General features: G+C 44.7%; 1 protein-coding gene across 1 annotated transcript; it reads right to left on the bottom strand.

Moving 5' to 3' along the window:
* Positions 1–10,051: 10,051 nt before the first annotated feature.
* On the bottom strand, positions 10,052–15,726 carry KRT3 (keratin 3). The gene is made up of 9 exons (XM_042782140.1): positions 15,106–15,726; positions 13,807–14,027; positions 13,194–13,254; positions 12,766–12,861; positions 12,282–12,446; positions 11,701–11,826; positions 11,186–11,406; positions 10,812–10,846; positions 10,052–10,329 (listed from the first exon to the last, which is right to left on the bottom strand). The coding sequence occupies exons 1-9, from the start codon at positions 15,724–15,726 to the stop codon at positions 10,052–10,054; spliced, it is 1,824 nt and encodes a 607-aa protein (XP_042638074.1).
* Positions 15,727–22,150: the final 6,424 nt, after the last annotated feature.

Raw genomic sequence — 22,150 nt, 5'->3', positions numbered from 1 at the left:
ATATGGAACCAAAAAGTATGATGTTTGGGGAAAGAGTGGGGACATGTGCTGACAAAAAGTCTTAGACCAAGCCCCTCCACTCAACATTTCTGGATCCATAAGCAAGAGGTGAAAGAAAATGGGGATACATGAGCTGGCTGGCTGAGTCAGCTCAAGGTTCCCATTCATCTTAGGATGGGAGTTAATGTTGTGGCCCCACCTCAGTTCTGGTGGTCTTTGTATCTCCTCCTCCAGCACCACCTGGTCTGGGTTAAATATGCTTCCATGTTTTCCTACTACCCCTGAACTTTTCCTATCACGGTACTGCCATAAAATATACTTAATTATCTATTTGTTAGTACCTCTTCTAGTCTCTGAGCTCTGTTAAGAAAGGGAGTCAGTTCTACTCATTCTGAATCTTCAGCTTCTAGCACAGGGTAACATATTGACTGACTAGTGACTGATCTGTAAGAAAATAAATATCCAGATGTAGGTTGCACCCTAGTCCTACAGAATGAAAATCTCTAGGAGAGGAAGCTTGAGTATGATTTTAAGAAATCCCCCCAGATAATCCTTATGATTCTTGAAGTTTTGGAAACCCTAGTGAAGACCATGGGTGTTCCATCTGAGTTCAGGTGTGGGGGAGTGGGAAAGGAATGGAGGACCTTTGATGGTAGACCAGGAAAACAAATGAGTTACTGCTCTAACTTCCAAGAACTCAATTATCCTCCACCCCCATGCCAAACCCACCTCCGCACCCAACCACACCAAATATGGCAAGAGTGAATTCTCAGATTCCTTCCCATATATGAGCATTCACAAGCTATGACAAGAGCAGGAGGGATTGATCTCAGACTCCCCAAGAAATATATGGTGGCCATAGCTCCAGAATTCCACTCAAATAGGCAGTAAGCACTCTGCCTCTCTGAGATGGTCTTTGGACAAGCCAGTCAGAGACAGAGGATTGGTCTGAAAGATCCTGAAGAACCTCAAGTTGAGTAGTTTCATGTGCTCTGCAGCTAATTCTCTCATCTCTACTCTATAGTTGTCCAGAGCCTGTCTGCCTGGTTAGAACCCCAGCTCACTAGATATTTGACCTTAGATAAATTCTTAGTTTTTATGTGTTTTACTTTCCTTAACTGTAAAATGGGGTAATAAAAGCAGGTATTTTTTGAAGTTGTTGTGAGAATTAATAAAGTTAAATAAATATAAAATGGTTAGAACAGTGCTTCATGTCTAGTAAGCACTGTACACTTAGCTACTAACCAAAAAAAAAAAAAACTCACTGCCATCGAGTCCTTTCTGACTCATAGCAACCCCTATTGGGTTTCTGAGGTGGGGAATCTTTACAGAAGTAGATTGTCCAGTCTTCCTTCCACAGGGTGGCTGGTGGGTTTGAGCCACCAACCTTCTAGTTAGCAGTCAGATGCCTTAGGCACTGCACTACCAGACCTTCTTCACTTAGCTATTAGTAGTAGTCTATTTGGGGACACGGGGAAAGGGAATGGCTTTGTCTATCCCTGGCTGTTCTCAAGATGACTTTACACCCTGGGAAACTCACCAAAGGATGCTAGGAAGAGGAAGCCAAATATAAGTGGAGAGTAAGGAGAATAACCTGGGTTAATAAGGAGATCTCTGCAGGAATTGTGTTGGGTTGAGTGACCTTGGGCCATGATTTAGACTGTTTATGTTCTTTTATGTCAAATTCCTTCCTACTTCATTCATTTGAGGTAAGCCTCACAGGATATAATGTAAGTGAAAGTCCTTTGAAAATTACAAAATATCACACAAGAGTAAGGTAGTGGTGGTCTAACAGAAAGCCTGTAATCACGGAATTCAGAAGACCTGGGTTCAGATCCCACATCTACCTCTCATTGTGTGATGATCTCAAACAAAGAACTTGACTCTTTGAGCCTTTCTTTCCTTATGTGTAAAAACAAGGATTCTACCCTACTTGCAGGATTGTTTTGAGGTCTAAATACATAGTGTCTAATAATAAATGTTTGGATTTTTTTAACGAATATTATCCAGCCATAGACAATCCATGAAGGGGAGTCTATCTGTGTTGGGCTATTCTATGAGACATTTACTCCATCAATTGAATATCAGTCCCTCTTGGTGAGGTCTTTATTCATATTCTTTGTAATTCCTTTAAAAGCAGAAAACCAAATGCCCTTCCAGGGAAGAAAGCTGGGCTAAGTTCACCTGAAGCGTCAGGTGAAAGCCCAAAGCAAAGAAGGACAGAAAACAGTGTCTCTGATTACTTCCCCTCCCTGGGCTCCAGCACTGAGGTAGTTCATCCCTGCCACCCTCGCATATGCTGGAACAAGTGATGGAGAGATGTGATGGGAAGATCACAAAAGCACAGGTTTGGGTTGAGTTTCCCTAATCCACATCTCCTGACCTGCCAAGGCAGCAACTTCTTTACCAGGTCAGGGTTGTTTTCTCAGCACTTGACTGAAGCTGCTGAAAATACCCAGAGTTGCCATCCTCGGCAATATTTCTTTTCTTCCCTGCAGAAACTTTTAGAGCAGTGCCATCTAAATGGCCTGCCTGCAATCTGAGTTCTAATCCCTCCTCTACCAGAGTCTTTCATGTAAAATTTGGCAAGTGACAGAGCACTCTAGATCCTCATTTCCTCACCTATAAAATAGGAATGTTGTCACCAAGCAGAGTTATTTCCTCTAACCAAATTGCTCTCTGGTATTTAAGCTGAAGAGGTACCTACCCATAATATAATTGTGAGTGGAGGAATTAATCATTTGGCCTCTAGGCCAAAGTGACAGACATCTCTCTTCACTCAGGAGCTGCTGAGGATGAGGAGATGATTGATGCTGCCCCTTTATCCATGTGGGTTTGCAGACCTAATTTTCAGGATAATCCTTAATTCTGCATACAAGAAAAATGAAGAGTCATTCTGGGATCAGGTGAGTTTCTTTGACCTTATGCTGTAACCTCTCTGAATGTGTGGAGATAGACCATTCAGAGGGGTTAGAGCATAAGGTCAAGGAAATGCACCTGATCCCTGGAAAGAGAGCATTTGCTCCAAGTGAGACAGCAAGAAGCTGAGGCCAGATAGAAGAAGCAGGGAGAAAAGTACTGGGACCCCAGGAAAGAAAGAAAAGTTCCCTAAGGACTGATTTAACCCACAATGTATATTTTTCACCAGACTGGGTCTTTCTGAAAGCCATAGATGTACATGCTTTTGGGAAGAGATTCCCCTCCGGAAGCACCATGGGAAGGGGCCTCATCCTTCTCATTGTCATAGTTGATTCGCTGGAACTCAAATGACAACACCTCCCTCCTCTTCCCTTGCAGCTTCTTGTTGATCACTGCCTTCAAGTCAGCATCCGACTCGTGGCGATCCCATGCACAGTGGAAGGAACTACTGTCAGACCATTGTGATCCATAGGACTTTCATTGGCTGATTTTTCAGAAGTCAATCTCCAGGTCTTTCTTCCTACCTTGCAGCTTAGAGGAATGAACAGCATGGAGCCCTTGAAGTTAGGCCTATGTTCAAATACCACCCTCACCGCTTTCCAATTGCATGGCCTTGGGCAAGTCATTTTACCTTCTGGGCCTCAATTTTCTGTTCTGTAAATCGGGGTTAGCAATAGCTTCCTGATGGCTGCAAGAGCTGAAGGAGGTAATGTTAGAAGGCCTTTATCCAACAGCAAGTGCTTAGTACATGGCAACCCTAGTGATGACGATGCTGATGAACGAAGTGCTCCTGGAAACGTGAGCTTGGAAACTAAAGGAAAGAGAAGCTCTGAGGAGTGGTCCACTTTAGGGTCAATGCAGCATTGAAGCTTATGATGATTTTTGCAAGGAATCATAGTACCTGTATTGGGAATGACATAAAAGGCATTCTTCCATACCTGGCCAAGCCAGTTTCCCACTACCAGCCTCATTAGTAATGCAATTCATCAATCAAAAAATATTTATAGAGCTATTGCATACTTCACAGAATTGTGGGGACTACGTTTTAATGAAAACAATTTCCTCTTTCAAATCTTTACCAGAGGTAGTTTGGTAACAGACAAGCTTCCTACTGCCTATCTTTGAAAAGAATATAAAAATAGCTACCATTGATTGAGTGCCAGCCATATACAGGCACTGAATTAGGCTTTTTACAAGTCTCATTTCTAATATCATTAAAATTCTACAAGGTCAGAATTTTTATTCATGTTTTATAGATAATACCACTGAGGTTTAGCGAAGTTGATTAACTTACTGAGAATTTAATCAGACTGTCCAGCTCTAAGGAGCTCTAATGGAGTGGTGCCTAAGGCATTTGAATGCTAACCAGAAGGCTGGAAGTTCAAACCTACCAGCCACTCCTGGGAAGGAAGGTTGGGCAATCTACTTCCGTAGTGATACTGCCTTGGAAACCCAAGGAGGGGTCACTCTGAGTAGGATCCGACTCAACAGCAGGGGTTACATTGTGTTGCATGGCATTGTTAAAAACAACACAGTTAAACAAATTTTTAACAATGCCATGACAGCAATTGCATATCCAGCTCTAATGCCTGTCATAAATTCATGGATCATTTTTTTCTATGTGGGCTTCAACAAATCAAATTACACCATCCCAAAGAGGAAACTCCTTCTTGACATTTAAAGAAAACACCCATGGCATGTGATGGAAAATCTGCCTTGAAACATCAATTTACATTAATGAGAACAGTTTAAAATCTCATTAATTTCTCTTTGGCAACAAAAAGAAACATCATCATTTTCAAGGTATTTCCCCAGCTAACCTCTCCGGCTGGAGATTAGAATTTGCCAGGGTTGAAGGTGGACCTGTCCATCCTTACAGGATGTCAGTCATAGAACCCTCTCCTGCTAATGCAAGCACTTCAGGCTCCTCTAGACTCAAGAGAGTTTTTTAGCACCAAATTTCAGTGCTAGTCCAAGAGAGGGCACCCCGGAGACTGAGAAGAGGTCAGGAGGCCCCATTCAACAACATAGCACTATGCTTATACACGTAGACTTTGGACTTGAGGCCCAGATCTGCCACTTCCCATCTGTGTGATATAGGACAAATTACTCTAACTCTCTAAACCCCAGTTTCCTCATCTGGAAAATGAGGATAATTACTACCTGCCTCCTATGAGGGTTGTGAGGATTAAATGAGATGACATACGCAAAATGCCCAGTATATGACTTATACCAGTAAGTGCCAATCAAAAGTTGTTTAACTGTGTTGTTTTTAACAATGCCATGACAGCAATTACATCTAATAATTTACCCTTTGCAAGCATTTTATTAGCTCAGTGAAGTTCACAATGCCTACTGTGGGCCAGGCACTGTGCTGGGCATTGGGGCACAACAATGAATACGGCACATCCATCCCTCTCAATGGCTTCTATTCTAGTGGGGAGAACAGGACAGACACTGAAACTAGTCATTTTGGTATAATATGGCAAGAGACGGAAAGAAAAAACAAAGTCACATGGGAATACAGAAGACAGATATTCAGTGCCAAATGGGGGTCCAAGGAAAGTGCTCAGGAGGTGGTGCCTAAGGATGAATAGGGGCTAGGCAGGTGCTTGAAGATGGAATGGGCAATTCTGGCAAAGCGTGCGGATCATCAAAGGCACAGAAGCATAAAGCAGCCTGGTTTATCCCAGGACTACAAGCCCCTCATGGGTCACTAGCATGATCTGGTAAGTACCCAATAAGGCCACACTGCTAGCATGGGTGGTTTTCTATGGCTTTGCTCAGAGTAAAACTGTATTTCTATTTTACAACAAACAAAAACTTCTTTTAAAAAAAAGTTATATTCAGAAGGATCTACACTTAGCTCAGGTGTAATATTAGCGCTCTAGCTGAAGGTCCTTGCCTAAGCAGAGGGGTGGATAAGATGACCTGTTGCTTTGGTTCACCATTTCTCAATAGTGCATTATAAATGTTGAGTACCATCCCTGGCCTCTACCCACTACATGTCACTAGCACTCCCCCAGTTGTGATAACCAAAAATGCCTCCAGACAATTGCCCCCACTAAGAACCACAGCTTTGTGCCATCTTTTCCTGTCCCCCATCTTCTCCAAGGGTTGATAGAGCTGTGACCTTTTGGTCATGACATGTGGATACCAAAGGTCCTAGCTTGCTCTCATTACCCTCTGTACCACTGGGTCCCAAGGAGAACTAACCGTGGCCTAGAAGTTCTGATTAGCTTGGTCTTAGGCAAAACAGAGATGTGACATGTGCAGTTTTTAGGCAAGAGGGGCTTATGAGGGATACAGATAAAATAGGTGACCCGTTGTTTTCAGAACTTAAGTGAGTTTTTCTCAGGCATCCCAAATGTATTATAAAATGTCCATTCTGGTCTTTCTCAGTAGAGAGAGAGTGACCCTGGGCCAAAGTGCTGAGAGGACAGAGAGAAGGTATGGCCAAAATCCCAAAGCTGACACTTCAGATGATTGGCTAACACCCAGCTCTAGGCACCACAGAGAACAGTCATATAGAGATTTAACCTACACAATACATAAAACTTTACATGTAAACCTTGACCATCAGCAGTCAAGTCTGGACTATTCGAAAGCAGATGCTGACTTACTTTCAGATTCTTATGGGAAACGTTCCCCTGTTTTCCTTAACTGAGCCTTTTGTGAATGTGGTGTCACCATTACTGTTAATATTTGCTCTGGTCTGTGCTTATATCCTGGAGTCCTGGGTAATGCAAACGATTAAAGCACGTGGCTACTGACTGAAATATTGGAGCTTTGAATCACTCAGGCATCTTGGAAGAAGGGCCTGGTAAAACCACTTCCAAACAAAACAATGATTGAAAGCCCTATGGAGCACAGTTGAGTGAAAGTTGATCCAACGCCAACTGGAATGCCTGTATACCAGAAGGAGATAGAAGGAAATAACCTAAAATCCAAAACACATCTTGGTCTCCTTAATTGTAAAGAAAGTGTAAATCAGAGAGTCAACAAACTCTTAGAACAGAAAGAGCAAAAGATGTGGAACTTAGGAGATGGAACAAAAGAAATATTTGACCTCCAAATGCCAAGCATATGAATCAAGGTGAGATTATTCAACTTCTGTGAAACTTCCTTTCCCTTTCCCTCCCTGGATGTTATTAATAATAATTATCAGCAAATGACCTACCTTAGAGGATAGGCAAAGAACTGACAACTCAACACCAATCTGTTCCCCACTCAAAGAACGAAATTCTAGTCAAGTACAAGAACGTAAATCCAACCCCAGTGACAAGAGCACTTGAAAAATCAATGTAGAATTACACACACACATACACACACAAAGTGTAAATGGTGGCAAAAGAAAGAGAAAGAGCACTGAAAATCAGATAAAGTTCCCTGGAAGGTGTTTTCAACCTGAATTAGAAATGATCAGGGCTGTGCTGAGAAGATTATACAGTCAAGTGTGTAGGTAACAGTTTCAGTCTCAGGTCCTGGTACCAAAGTAACCTGCCATGGCCATCCATCTGGGACAATGAAACCGCTAAGAAATAGCCTTCTCCATGCCCCCATCCCTCATGAACCTGCCTTCTCTGGCTACTCTCTCCTTTAAGAAGGCTTATGAATTCCATAAACCCCCATAGGAAGAACAAGGGTCAGTGGGCATAGGTTGTAAAGTCCTATGAAATAGGAACAGCAAAGGAAAATGGGCCACTTCTGAATGTGAGACTTGAGACCAGCATCCTTTGGAAGGCTTGGTCTGCTCTAGCTTCCCATAGAGCTAATTTAGAAACCACTTGACTTCTCAGAAGGAGGCATTTTGGGAAGTTTGGACTTGGCTCTATTGTCTGGCTGTCCTCCTCTCCCTGACTCTAGATGATGGGCTTCCTTTAGGCTCAACCTAGGCCCTCTTCTCTTCTCTCTCTCTTGAAGATATCATTTTCCATGGCATTAAAAAAAAAAAAAAAACCTAACCATCCTTATGCTGTTGTCCAAATGTGAACCTCCAACACTGATAGGCCTCCCTTCTGAATCCATATTCACATCTCCAACTGCAGTCTTGACATTGCCGGTCAGCTGTCTCCTGCACAGAGCAGATTTTTGAAAGCAGAGCTCCTGAGGTTCCTCCTCAGACCCATCCCACCCTCCTCTGTCCTTCCAAAGGTGGGAAGTGGCACTACCAGCCACCCAGTTGCTCACATCTGGAAACCGTGCCTCATGGTTGAACATTCCTCCTCCCTTACCACCCCCCACCCAGTGCATCTCCAACATTTAGCCAGCCTGACATAAAGCAAACACATAATGACTTTTGGTTGAATGAAGGAAGGAGATAATTTATTGGGGCTTTCATCCAGAGTGAAACAGCTGCCCCAAAATCAGCAGGCTCATTCCCATAGGGCTAATTTCTGAGCCAAGTCAGGAACTGAGTCTCCCTGCCTATCATCACCCCTACTCTTTCTCCACAGAGAAAAGATACTTTCCTGCTCAAAAATAAGACAACAGTTATTAACTATGACCTCATTCAAACAGCCTTCCTAGGTGATCACAGAGGAACTGGCAGCTTGATTGCTCTGCCAAGTATGGACATGAGATTTTCCTACTGAATCTCTTGGATCTTCAGTTGCTGTTTTGTTTGTTTAACTGTTCTTACACATCCCTGAAATAAATTTGGCTTTGGCCTATGATATAAATACTGCTTCCATGACCTGACCTGATGTAGCCTGGCTAAGTGTTTCTATTCCAAAGCCTGTGTGGTGGTCTCGGGTGCCCAGACGGGGGGGGGGGGGGGGTGGCATGCCTAAGAGGGGAACGGAATGAGCTCTGGATTCAGAATATTAGGTCCATTCCTAGTTCAGGCCTTAACACACCATCTAATCTCAAGCAAAACACTCCATGTCTCTGAGCCTTAGTCTTCCTCGACTCCTTGAGTCTGCTCCAGCTCTTGGACAGCACTCCATGGCCAGTTAATATCAGCAGGGCTTCCTGGGGCCAGGACATCAGGCTCTTCCATGGCTGATACACAAAGCTGGAGGCCCAGAGCTCACTCAGATAATGTTCAGGTGCAGAAAGTTTTCTGAGGGGCATTAGCTGTTTACTTGGAGGAGACCTTTGTGGGAATTGCGGGATAAATATAGCAAACAGGTTTCCTTTGCTACGGGACTTCTCAGAACCTCTATATGAGCTTGAAGAAGGGAAGATTTGGTGGGTGTGAACTCTTTCTTGATGAATTAGTAGTCTATGGATCAGCCTTGGAAATGACTCTCAGGAAATTCCTCCATTCCCTGGTTTCTAGCAGCTCACAACTTTCCCAGGTGTACCCTGTTGGGGAAGTTTTCAAGATGTCAGCTAGAGTAGGAACAGCCACCAGGTAAAGAATCCTTCTGTCCCCACGACCCTAAGCAATCCAAGGTTCTCTTAGGTCTCCCCAGATGAGGAAAATGGGGAGGAGATAGTTGCCTATGTAGTCCAACCTTCCCCCCTGAGAGCTGAGAGGCCACTCAACTTCCTGAGTATGCCCCAATCCCCAAGCCTTGAAGAATGGAAGGACAAGACCTTGCCCATTTAGACAATAGACAATGAGGACTAACTGCCTTGGTTTCAGAGAAACATACTCCAGCAATCTGTGGACCACACAACCCATGTGAGAGACGTGAAAGGAAAACTGGGGAGAAGACAGAGGAGTCAGTCCAGTAGGGAGAAAAATGGGGCAAGAAAACACAGAGGCCTGCTGTGAAATACAATGCATTTTATTGGCGACAGAACAGATGGGCAGAGGGGACTGCATGTTATATACATCAGATACATCAGAATTCCGGTGACTATCCCATCCAGGGAGATGAGGACCTCAAAGGTAGCAGAAGCCAGCTGACACTCCCTACCCCCCCCCCACCACCACCACCACCAGCCCAGGACAATCACTGGCAAAGGCAGGAGTCAGAGAGAAAAGAATCTGAAATTCCCTTGACTGGGCATGGCCAGGGTCTGGATGGAGGAGTAAAAAGCCCCCAGTCTTCTGACCCCACAGAGCCGCTCCTGTAGGGGAGGAGGGGAGCGTGGAAGGCTCTGGGGTGTGGCTGATGTAGGGAAGGGACACGTGGACCAAGAGGGGAGGCTTAGGGTGGCTAGATGTAAGGGGTGCTATTTATCTGCCGCTGCGCTGGGAGGGCGAGAACTTGATGCTGCTGCCGCCCCGGTTGCTGCTAGAGCTGAAGCCTCCGCCACTGACCCCACAGCGACCTCCAGAGCCAGAGCCAGAGCCAAAGCCGCTGCCCCCGCCAAAACCACTACAGCCCCCGAATCCACTGCCTCCTCCTCTGCCAAAGCAGCTGCCGGAGCCTCCTCCTACGCCAAAGCCACCTCCGTAGCCGCCTCCATAACCACCAGCTGAGACTGAAGTCGTACTGCTGTTGCTGACCACAGCTGTAGGAGGGAGAGGACAGTACATCTGTCAGGGCTCCAGTGTCCATGTGTATTATAATCAATTATAATTAATTATAATCAATTAATGACCCATGTGCCAAGATAATTGGGAGAGGATCAAGGCAGCTTTGTACCAATGATCATGTCATATATTATTCATTCCCTGGGTTAAGTCGTTATGAATTATGCAGTGGCTACTTCTACATATAATCAACTTCTGACCACCCTCTTGGAGATCAGCCTGAATGTCTCTTCCCATTAACAGGCTCCCTACTGGATATTCTGCATTCACTGTCTAGATCTATTCATAGTGCCCTGAACCCAGAACAATTACAAAAGCCAATTTGTTATCCCCCTCATCCACCTCCAGGAAGCCCTCCTACTTCCTTAGAACTAATTGTTTTAATTAGTTATTACTGCCCTGTATTAGCACAGATATCTGAGGATAGACTCCCACTGTTGTGGTAACTTTGGCTACTTACAGATGCTCACAGCACTCTCACACTCTCCAGACATCCTGTTTGAGAAAACAAGAAAAGATGGTACTCCATCACAAAGTTCATGGCTCAAGGTGATGAATAGCAACCAGAACTGAATTCAAAAGCCTGACGGGTCAGTACTCTTTCTCCACTCTGCTATAACAATAACATTGAGAACTTGTGAACACTGGTCACAGATGCACTTTGGCCACCTGTGAGGGGAATGGGCTGGTAAAGGCACCTGCTTCTCTCCAAGCCCTATAGAAGGTAAGGGCCTCCTATGTTCAGTTCTCTATCCCCATTTACTTGGTCATTTATCTGGCCCTCAGTATTGACCTTGGGCCAGAGCATATATGGAAATGGGATTGGAAGCCCACCTGCATTCCTCGCCCTCCAGCAGCTTGCGGTAGGTGGCAATCTCCACATCCAGGGCCAGCTTGACATTCATGAGCTCCTGGTAGTCACGCAGCAGCCGGGCTAGATCATCCTTAGCCTGCTGCAGGGCAGCCTGCAGGTCTTGGAGCTTGGCATTGGCATCCTTGAGAGCCATCTCCCCACGCTGCTCAGCTTCCGCAATGGCTGACTGGAGGTTAGCATTCTAAGGAAGGAGAGGTAGGGAAAGAGATGAGCCATTAAAGCATCCCAGGGCCTCTGAATCTTAGAATGGACTGTTCCATCGCAAGCTTCTTAAAGTCAGGCAATATCACCCATCCTTTAGCTCCTCCATCTAGTGTCCAACCATAGAGATATTTTTTTAGACTAGTATGATCCTTGAATACCCTGAAGGCAGATGCTCTCTGAGATGACCTCTGGGAGTCCATTTTAGGCTAGGATACCTAAGATCTTATTCCTCACCAATCCTCCCAGGCACCAGCACCTATCACCATCACACCTGCTTCTTGATGTTCTCAATCTCTGCTCGCAGCCTCTGGATCATCCTGTTGAGCTCCATGATCTCACTTTTGGTGTTCTTTAGGTCATCACCATGTCTGCCAGCTGTGGTCTGCAACTCTCCCAACTAGAGAGAAGAAGAGCAGATAAAGTTTTAATGCAAATTTACTGATTTTTTTTTATATTCCCAGCATCACCCACCAAACCTTGAGGTGCTTGATAAACATGTGTTAAAATGACCTTGAATTGTGTTTCAGCATGGACACCTCTAAGGCAGCAGGGAAGGGAATACACAGGTTGATGTGGGAAGATTCTCCTATCTAGTAGTCCCTGAGCAAACTTGGTACCATGGTTTAGCCTGGCTAGACTCAATCCCATGTGGCTTGGCATTGGACAAGAGAACCACCTCCACTCAGGGGTGTCAGACATTTTGTAACTTGACAATTGTTAGAAGGATATCTCCAAAGTATAAAATCAAGAGGGGCCCACCCACTGACCACTTACCTCACCACCCAGCAGTCCCACAGGCCAAAGCCTTCCTGAGGCCCTAAATGGATCCTCTAAGAAGTACCTAGCACATACCTTGGTCTGGTACAAGGCCTCAGCCTCAGCTTTGCTCCTTTGAGCGATGTCCTCATACTGGGCCTTAACCTCAGCAATGATACTATCCAGGTCCAGAAAGCGGTTGTTGTCCATGGACAGCACCACAGATGTGTCACTGACATGGCTCTGCATCTGGGACAGCTCCTGCCAACACAGACAGGGTCTGTTCATTCTCAGGGCCTCTGCAACAAGCACACGGAGGCCTGAGAGATCCCTGACCAACAATCTCATTTACTTATTCTTAGCTTTGAATGTGCCATCTGCCCCACCTGCCCCCCAATCACTCAGAGAACTCCATATCTGTAGCCCATTCTGTGGGATCCCCATCAGAGGCCCTTGTCTCTAGGCTCATCCTAGGTAGTGTTCTGAGTCCCTAGGTACCAAAATACCCCAGCCTCAAATCTGAAAGCACCTCACCCTCTGCCCCTCTCCCTGTTAGTGCCAAAGTAGGAAACATCCTCACCGCATCATAAAGGGTCCTCAGGAAGTTGATCTCATCTGTCAGGGCATCCACCTTGGCCTGAAGCTCCACTTTGCTCATGTAAGCAGTGTCCACATCCTAAGAGAAAGACAGAAGCATAGAGATCTTATTCCACTGGTGACTGAACAACAAACTAGTGCAGCAAGAGTCAGGGAAGACTATGCAAAACTGGACTCCACGTGAGTCATTCTCATCTGATTGGGATGATTTAAGTTCAGTCCTACTCAAAACCCAAAGATGAATGAACTGACTCTTTTAAGAATCTTTCCAGACTAGAAGCACTTGGTTTGTGTTTGTTCCTCCTACTGCCTGAAGTTGGCAGCTCTGTGGCAGTGGAGTAAGAGGAGATTCCCCAACCCAGCTGAAAGCCTATGACTACAAACCCCAGAAACCTCACACACAACCATTACCTTCTTCAGGGTTACAAAGTCATTCTCAGCAGCTGTACGTTTATTGATTTCCTCCTCATATCTATGAGAGTAAAAAGAAATAGCTGAGTTTGGATTTTTAGGTGACCATAAATATCACTGTTCTTTGAAACCCTGGACTTTCATCTCTTCCATCCCTCTATAGATGAATACATTCTCTTAACTATCTCCCTATTAGTTAGAGTGATCAACCATCCAGTTTCTCAGGCAAATAGTCCTTGTTTGAGCACTGAAAGTCTTGTGCCATGGGAAGTTCCTTAGTCTCAGGACAGCTGGTCACCCTGCCATATGTTGTCCCAGAAGCCTCAAATCCTAGAACCAGGATTTCCCTCCCCTCATCCCAATCTGGGTCATGAGGAAGTGCCTCCACAACTCTAAACTCATATCTCTTACTACAATTTTATTTATAAAGGATTATTCTTGGAGAAGGGAGGCAAGAAGAAACTTAATTAACCAAGCTATCCTCCATGAAGACAAGGAGAGGAAAATGGGCTAGGCAATATCACTGCCCAGAGGTTAGCAGGAAGGCAGTGAAAACCAGGACTCTGAGACTAGGTGTTCCATGACATCTTCCCACTCCTGTCCCAGCACTCACTTCCTTTTGAAGTCCTCCACCAGGTCCTGCATGTTCCTTAGCTCTGAGTCTAAGCGGCCTCTCTCCCCAAGGATGTTGTCCAGGTAGCTCTTCAGGGAGTTGATGTAGCTCTCAAAAAGGGGCTCAAGGTTGTTGGTACCAGTGATGGAATTTGTGCCCTGCTGCTGAAGGAGGTTCCACTTGGTCTCCAGGACCTTGTTCTGTTGCTCCAGGAACCGCACCTACAATGCATTGGGAGAAGCAACATCAGACACTGCTTGTAATAGAGGAGGAAAAGGGTTTTAGCTCAGATAGAACTGGGTGTCTGTAGCTCCTTGTCCTCCAGCACAAAGGCATATTCAGAAGGATGTGGAGATGGGCTCCTACTGTAGCTAGAGAGATTATGATCAGACTGATCAGACACTTGCATCACTTAAAGCACTAAGGATGCAGCATGGTTTGGAAAGTTGCAAAGGGAAGAAAGATGGGCAGGGTAACTGGAAGCAGCCTCTGCCTGGAAGGGGGAGAATTATAAAAATAACCCTTCAGTCTTCTTTCAGACTGCCAATAGTTTAGTGCATTCTGCAAAAAGGTGCATAAACTTCAGCAGTGGCATTCCCATCTAAGACTCCACTGCAACTCCAGCCCTTCAAAGGATGGGAATCACTAGCAACTGATACTGATCGAAATGCCATAATCAGCATGACAACATTCTCTTGAGCTTCAGAGGACACAGTGCAATGACTTGTCCTTGCACAAAACACTCATCTCCTGAGGAGGTTAGTAAACAGTACAAAGTGAGTTGCCGACTTCTCTACAAACCCTTGGAACTAAAGTTCTACTTAAGCCTCTTTAATCCCCTCTTGAGACTTTGGCTTCTTTTGCCTGACACAGAAACATGTAGAGGAAAGGACCACCTGGAAAACTGTAGGGAGTAGCTCATGTTTGAAAAGTTCATGTTTGACCCAGTGGCTATGGCCCTTGTGTCCCTGGCCTCAGCTCAGCTCAGGGATGTGAGCTCTGCCAGCCCAGACCTGGGTAAACCAATGGATGGGAGACCCAAGCAGACATTCTGACACCCAGGACTCGAGGATGCTCATATCCAAAGAGGGGGCCACTATCTTTCCACCCCTAACTCTCCCACTCACTTGTACATGTGGACAATTTCATCAACCCTGAATATCTTCCCCAACCCTAAAGTTCTACATAACCACTCCCCCTCTAACTTTGCCCCTGTAGGACTGATCTTAAATACCATGTCAAAATGTCAAACTCAAAGTCACAGCCTAGAAATAGGAGTGCAGTCAGAACCTTCATTACCTTGTCAATGAAGGAAGCAAACTTGTTGTTGAGGGTCTTGATCTGCTCCCGCTCCTGGGCCTTTACTTGCCCAATCTGGGGATCGATTTCCACATTGAGGGGCTTCAGGAGGCTCTGGTTGACAGTCACTTCTTGGATTCCTCCAGGAAAGCCACCAGGACCACCAAAGCCACCAGGGCCACCAAAACCACCAGCTCCTCCAAAACCACCAGCTCCTCCAAAACCACCAGCTCCTCCAAAGCCACCAGCTCCTCCAAAACCACCAGCTCCTCCAAAGCCACCTCCTACTCCTCTGCCACCACCAAAACCACCACCAAAGCCACCTCCATAGCCACCCCCAAAGCCACTTCCATAGCCACCCCCACAGATGCTACGTCCACCAAAGCCACCAGCCCGCGAACCACCAGCTGCCACACTGATGGAGATGCTCTTATTGCCACCCAGGTTGTAGAGGCTGCGGCTGCCAAAGCCGCCTGCTCCACTCTGGAACCCACAGGCCCCTCCGCTGGCTCCCCCAGAGCGGGCCACACAGCTCATCCTGCTGCTACCAGAAACCACAGCAGAGCGACCAGAGAAGCCCTGGTTCCCACCACCAGATGTCTTGCAGACTTGTCTGTTCATGGTGAGAGAGCTTGGTGAAGAGAAAAGTGTGAGAATTAAGTAGGACACAGAAGTCAGAGGAAGAGTGAAAGGAACTAAAGATCTCTGCAGAACAAATCCCTTTATATACATCTGAGGAGGCTGTTGGACTCAAGTGAAGGAGAGATAATTAATCCTAAATATTCATGGGTTGGGTTTGCCTTCAAGGCAATAGTTTATTCCAGGCTACCAAACACACCTTGAAAATAATCTGAAATGGTAAAAGTGCTAAGGTGGCAGCCTTCCCTGTCAGGGGGTGGTGCCTGGCGTTGCCCCATGCTTGGGCATGGCCATCTCTTAGCTTTGTCTGACAGGACCCAGGAGGCTCACGGCTCGCTCATCCGTGTCAGGTGCTCAGCCACCATCTGTCTGCCTGTTAACTGCCCCAGGGCCCTGCCAGAGCTGGAAGGTGGTATGGCAAACGTTCTGACTGTCTGGGTGGCAGAGACAGTAAAGCTCCCCAAAGACTCACAGGCAATCTCAATGAATGCCACAAGTAAGAAGGAAAAGGGCTGATACAATTCATTCCACAGTCAGCACATGGCTGTGGAGTACTCACTATGTGCTAGGCTCTGTATTTGGCTTGGGGACAAAGTGATGACTTCTCCTACCCCAGAAACCCCAGAGCTATCATAAATCTGCCTGCTGGGTTCTACCTCTATCTAAAGGGATGTTAGCACCCATTCACTTTGATAAGATATTAGCACAATTCAACTTGCTTAATGTGTGCTTGTTCTGAAAAAGCAGAGAAACGATGCAGTGACACACCTTGCAGCTTCTCTAAGTCTTCTGTTTTTGCTCCCCACACATTGGCTTTTCATCCAAGTCCCAGGGAACAGGAAACTCAAACATCAATTCAACAACAGATTCAATAAATATGTACAAATGACCTAACACATTTTAACAGATACCAGTGTGTGAGGCAGCAGAGATTCAATCATAAATAGGACACATAGAGACCCTAGGGACGGAGACCCAGTCTTTGATGGAGTGGGTGTGCTCCAGGAAGTCTGTGGCCTCAGGTCTCCAGATGCCTCCACACCAGGAGACCAGAGCTGGCAGAGCCAGCAGACTGCTGAACACATCCGTTTCCAAAAGCATGAGAGTCAGCCTGCCTGGCATTTTTCAGAGACTAAGGGACTGGGCTAGCTTTATCCAAGAAGAAAGCTTTCCTGAACAGCTTTGGAGGCTGCCTTGTTAGTTGTTTATCTACAGGACAAGTCTTTTTTCATTCTGTCTGCTGCATGTTAAACTCTGCCAAGACTGCAGCCTATGTGGCCATGAAAGGAGACTCCTCAGAATCAGGGGAAAGGAAGAAAGGAGAAGTGTTTCTTCAAGTTCATTAGGCAGGGCTGGTGAGGGGCTCAAGTGCTAACAAAGTGAAATCTTCTTCAGTGACCTGGCTTTTTCATTTTTTCTCTCCCCCATATATCACCCCCAAGCTATGCAACATCTCCTCCCTCTCCCAGGATTAAACTATAAACTCTCTTGGAGCTTATAGTCTTGTCTGGTTAACATATTTCATCTCTTGGTTCTTGGGACAGTGCTTTGGCAGTAACAAATAGGTGCTCACAAAGGATGATTTGTTGGTTGGTTCAATCAATCCATCAATTAAGCCCTTTTGCTGGATTACATCCAGAAAAAATGGAAAACTATTTCAAATCCCACTACATGAGGTAGATCAAACTAATTGAGATCATCTTTATAGGAAGAATCTAGGCTTCTCAAATTTGGGCTTCAAATTTAGGAAAATGTACATGCATTTTTCAATGGAAAAATGTTGGAAGTTGACTAGCCATTTGAAGTCACACAATCTGCCCCCTGCCCAGTATTGGGATCTTCTTTCTAGCATTTCTAACTTCTATCCCTAATCTTCTACCACTGCTATCCAAGCCTAAGTGGAATGTGAAATTAGCCCAGGCCCAGGGGTAGTCACACACAGATATCTGCCTTCTCTTTGGTCCCTCAGAAAAGCCAGAGCTTGGGGAGTTAACCAAACTAGGGCTGGACCAGACCCTCCTCATGACTAATCATGACCAACACTGCTTAAATTCTCTGTGTTGCAGCCTCATTAACCATCAAAGATGGTCAATCACCCCTATCCTCTGGATCTCATAGGAACATAGCTGAATGAATGAATTTTCTGTATTTCAAGACAAGTAACACAAGGTCCTTGGGTGGCATAGTCTGACCTCAGCTAGTGATCTCAAGGTTCCTGTTCAAACACACCCAATGCCACTGCAGAAAGTCCATGCCTGGAGAGCAGCTTCTGTAAAGATTACAGCCAACCTTACTCCAGAATCTGTGGAGACTCCCCAGATGAATTATATAAACAAACAAATGCCTCAACAAGATAAGTAGTACAAAAATTGTTGTTGGTGGTGGTGGTGTTGGGTGCTGTCGAGTTATCTCTGACTCATAGCTACCCTATGTACAACAGTCTGAAACACTGCTCAGCCCTGTGCCAGCCCCACAATCCTTCCTCTATCCTGGCAAATAGTTGCAGCCACTGTGTCAATCCATCTTTTCAAGGGCCTTCCCCTTTTTCATTGACCTTCCACTTTACCAAGCATGATATCCTTCTCCAGGGAATGGTTCCTTCTGACAACATAACCAAAGTAGGTGAGATGAAGTCTCACCATTCTCACTTCCAAGGAGCTTTCTGGCTGTACTTCTTTCAGGACATATTTGTTAGTTCTTCTGGCAGTCCATGGTACTTTTCAGTGTTTTTCACCAATACCACAACTCAAAAGCATTAAACCTTATTCAGTCTTATTTTTTATTCTCCAGCTTTCACTCTCATATTTTTCTTTTAATATGTAGGAGGATGGACCTTGGAGACAGGCAGACCTAGTTTTTGAATCTTAGCTTTGTCATTGCATATCCATGATCAAGTAATATAACCTCTTCGTGCCTCAATTTCCTTATGCATAATGTTGATTGTTAATGGTACCTCTCTCATAGAGTCTTTGTCATACCTATAAAGTACCCAGCATATTGTAAATGTCCAGCCAATGTTCACAATTATTTTGAACATTTTTTTATTTGCAAATCAGTGAATCCATCCAATAAAATGATGATGTTTGCAAATAATCCAGTGAAGCTCCATGGAGAATGTAAGCACAGCTTGGGGTTAAAGCTACAAAAATAATAGCAACTCTACAACTGGGGTGAAGAGGAGCTGGCCTCAGCTTCCAGCCCAACCAAGAGAAATCAGTGAACACACAATAGGAGTGTTTACTGAGCACTGACTCTATCAGTTGCTGAATAGTTAAGAAAAGCAGAGTTATTTTCGAGGAGCTTGCAATCTAGTCAAGACAAATAATACAGGACCATGTAAAACTAAATGTTATTTAGTTACTATATATATTTATAGGGAGCTCTGGTAGTGTAGTGCCTAAAGCACTTGACTGCTAACCAGAAGGCTGGCGGTTCAAACCCACCAGCCACTCCTCGGAAGGAAGATGGAGCAATCTACTTCTGCAGTGTTACTGCCTTGGAACCCAAGGAGGGGTCGCTATGAGTCGGGTCCGACTTGATGGCACATAACAACAACAACAACAATACATATTTATCTATAATATGATATGACTTAATATGGTATGAGATGGTATAATATATACCAGTACCAATTGCTGTCAAGTTGATGCTGACTCATGGTGACCCAAGTGTGTTAGAGTAAAACTGTGCTCCACAGGGTTGCCAATGGCTGATATTTTTTTTTAAACTTCTGTTGTGATGAAAACATATGCAACAAGATAGTCACCAACATAACAACTTCTACATTTACAACTCAGGGACATTGATGACATTTTTCATGTTGTGACAATGGCTGTTTTTTTTTAAAGTAGATGACCAGGCCTTTCTTCCAAAATATAATATATGTTAATACAATGTAATATATAATAACTAAGTGCTACTTAGTTATAATAACTAAGTGCTACTTAGTTATTATATATACTTATATAATATAATATAAAATATAATATATATAATAACTAAGCAGTACTTAGTTATTATAGGTGTTGTAAGAGTACGAAGGATAAAAAAACAATGAAAAGGTGGAATCATATAGACAGGCTTCATGAAGAGACATGAGCTGAACCTTTTAAGGAAAGCAGGATGTGGACAGGTAGAGGGAAATGCAATCCAGCCCAGATGGCCATGAGCCAAGGCTCATCATTGAAAATAAGCATGGTTGGGTTCAGAGAGTAGAGATAGTAGTGGACACTTGTCATTTGTGGCTACCCAACATCTTTGAACCACCAGTCACTCCTCGGAAGGAAGATTGGGCAATCTACTTCCATAGTGATACCACCTCAGAAACCCACGGAGGGGTCACTATGAGTTGGGGCCGACTCAAAGGCACATAACAACAACAACATCTTTGAACACTTTTCCTATATTTTGGTAATATTCTGTATTGTGATCCCCATCTTTCTTGGGTAAAATCCAGAAAGCATATTCCCAGATTCCTCTGCAGCTAGAGCCCAAGACTGTAACCTAGAGGCTTCCAATGAAATGGACCCCCATGAGACCTAGATTCTGAAGAAGACAATTTAAGGCAAAGGAATTGCTAGATTCTGAAGAAGACAATCTAATGCAAAGGAATTGATCATTCTGGAGAACACAGTGATGAAAACATCTGGCTCTTCAAGGGCAGTGGTGGAGTCCTGCCATCCAGCCCCAAACATCATGAGTACAAGCAGCAGTGATTACAATATTTTCACCAGAGCAGCCCCAGTGTGTCTGGGTATGGTTCCAAACTGCAGAGCTCACACTGCATTGGCAACAGTGTCCCTTAGTAAACTATTTTCAGTTTACATTAGGCAGAATTGATTCTTAGCTTTGCAAATATGAGGCCTGACTAGTACAGTGATGAGATAGGCCTGGAGAGGGATTGTGAATGAAACCTCCAGGAAAAGTAAGAACAGAATGGAGGGCCTGGTTTTTGTGCCAGACAAAAATAAGGCTACATCCTGGTCCTGTGTGTAGCCTGGAGTCCAGAACAAGAGGTCTGTAGAAATTATTGAACCCATAGTGAATCAGGGTACCTTACTGCTTCCACCAGGGAGAATACCAGCCATTGTCAGAACCCACAATTTCTGAGCCATGTTTATCATTCCTGTGAAGGAAATTAACCTGGGGGAGAAATTTTGAGAAGCAAAGTCATGACCAGCATTGTCATCAGCTATTTCTAAGTCTAGGCCTTCCCAGGAGACAATGAGAAGAATAGAAAGAAAGGCATAACTTATACTTATTCTGAGGTCAGAGTAACAGAGAAGACATGGCCTGGTCCATGGAGGGACAGACAACAAGGCAAGGACTAGGGAGTCTATTAGTGAGACTAGAATGTCAATTCTGATTAGAGCATCATGAGAGTGGAAGGGAAGGCAGTTCAAATTCTTGATGGTTGGGCCCAGCCCTCTAAACCTGGGAGACCCAATAAATATTTCGAAAAAACTGAGTTGGCTTAGACTTACCCCCAACACCTGGATTATTTGAAGCTTATTTCCTAAATATCCTGAGCACTTTCTCCCTGGAGAAAACAATGAGTCATTGAATTGCCATGTATAAAACCAAGGTCTCATTGGATGCTACCAGCCACCAGGTTATCCAGTCCAGTCCTCCACCTCGAGGCAAACACCCATCTGGCCTCTCCTACTCTTCAGGATCCCCAGGGGAGGCAATTTATCAAATCTTCTGACTTGCCCGGGCCAGCAAGACACCACCCTGACTTGACAAAGGTCTTCCTGAATCTAGCTACAATGACTTCTGCACCAGTGGAAGCCAGACTCTTCTTGAAAAAAGAAAATTTGCTGTTGTGCTAGTTTTAACTTATGATGACCCCATGTGTATCAGAGTAGAAGTGCATAGGATTTTCAACTGTGACCTTTGGACACAGATAGCCAGCACTTTCTTCTGAGGCATCTCTAGATGGGTTTGAACCACCAACCTTTCAGTTAGTAGTCCAGCACATAACCATTTGCACAGCCTAGGAACTCCTGACTCCTTTTCTTAGGATCAGTGAACTAGAGGTTGACAGAGATCTCACTCACCTATCCACCGTTGCCATGGTGCCCATAGCTCTGTGAGTCTAGAGGCTCCTTTTAACATCAAAAAGTTGTGTTGACCCTCATACATGTCAGAATTTATACTTTTAGTTTCCTTTGGGAACATGGAGATTTTTACTATGAATTCAGCAATATTTTTAATTAAATTTGATTTTGCAATAGCATACATTTGGAAAATGATAATACATGTATGTGAAAGACATACTGTTTATTCACTCTGCAGACATTTGTGCCCAATGGATCCTCAGAACCTTTGCAATAACACAACAGCCACCTAAATGGGGACCTTTCAGCCCCAGGTCTCAAACTCATGCCAATCAGCCTCCTCCACT

Source organism: Orycteropus afer, unplaced genomic scaffold (genome assembly GCF_000298275.1).
Source record: "Orycteropus afer afer isolate SDZICR_OR568_19922 unplaced genomic scaffold, OryAfe1.0 scaffold00247, whole genome shotgun sequence".
In the NCBI taxonomy this organism is placed as follows: domain Eukaryota; kingdom Metazoa; phylum Chordata; class Mammalia; order Tubulidentata; family Orycteropodidae; genus Orycteropus; species Orycteropus afer.
Note: the sequence above shows the minus strand (reverse complement) of the source record. Positions and strands in the feature narration are given on the sequence as shown.

Excerpts from the sequence above, each read along its gene's own strand:
- KRT3 (XM_042782140.1), bottom strand. The coding sequence starts at position 15,726 with ATGAACAGACAAGTCTGCAAGACATCTGGTGGTGGGAACCAGGGCTTC. Across the intron at positions 14,028-15,105 it reads TTGCTTCCTTCATTGACAAG|GTGCGGTTCCTGGAGCAACA; the intron begins GTAATGAAGGTT and ends AATGCATTGTAG. Across the intron at positions 11,407-11,700 it reads TTGAGAACATCAAGAAGCAG|AATGCTAACCTCCAGTCAGC; the intron begins GTGTGATGGTGA and ends CTCCTTCCTTAG.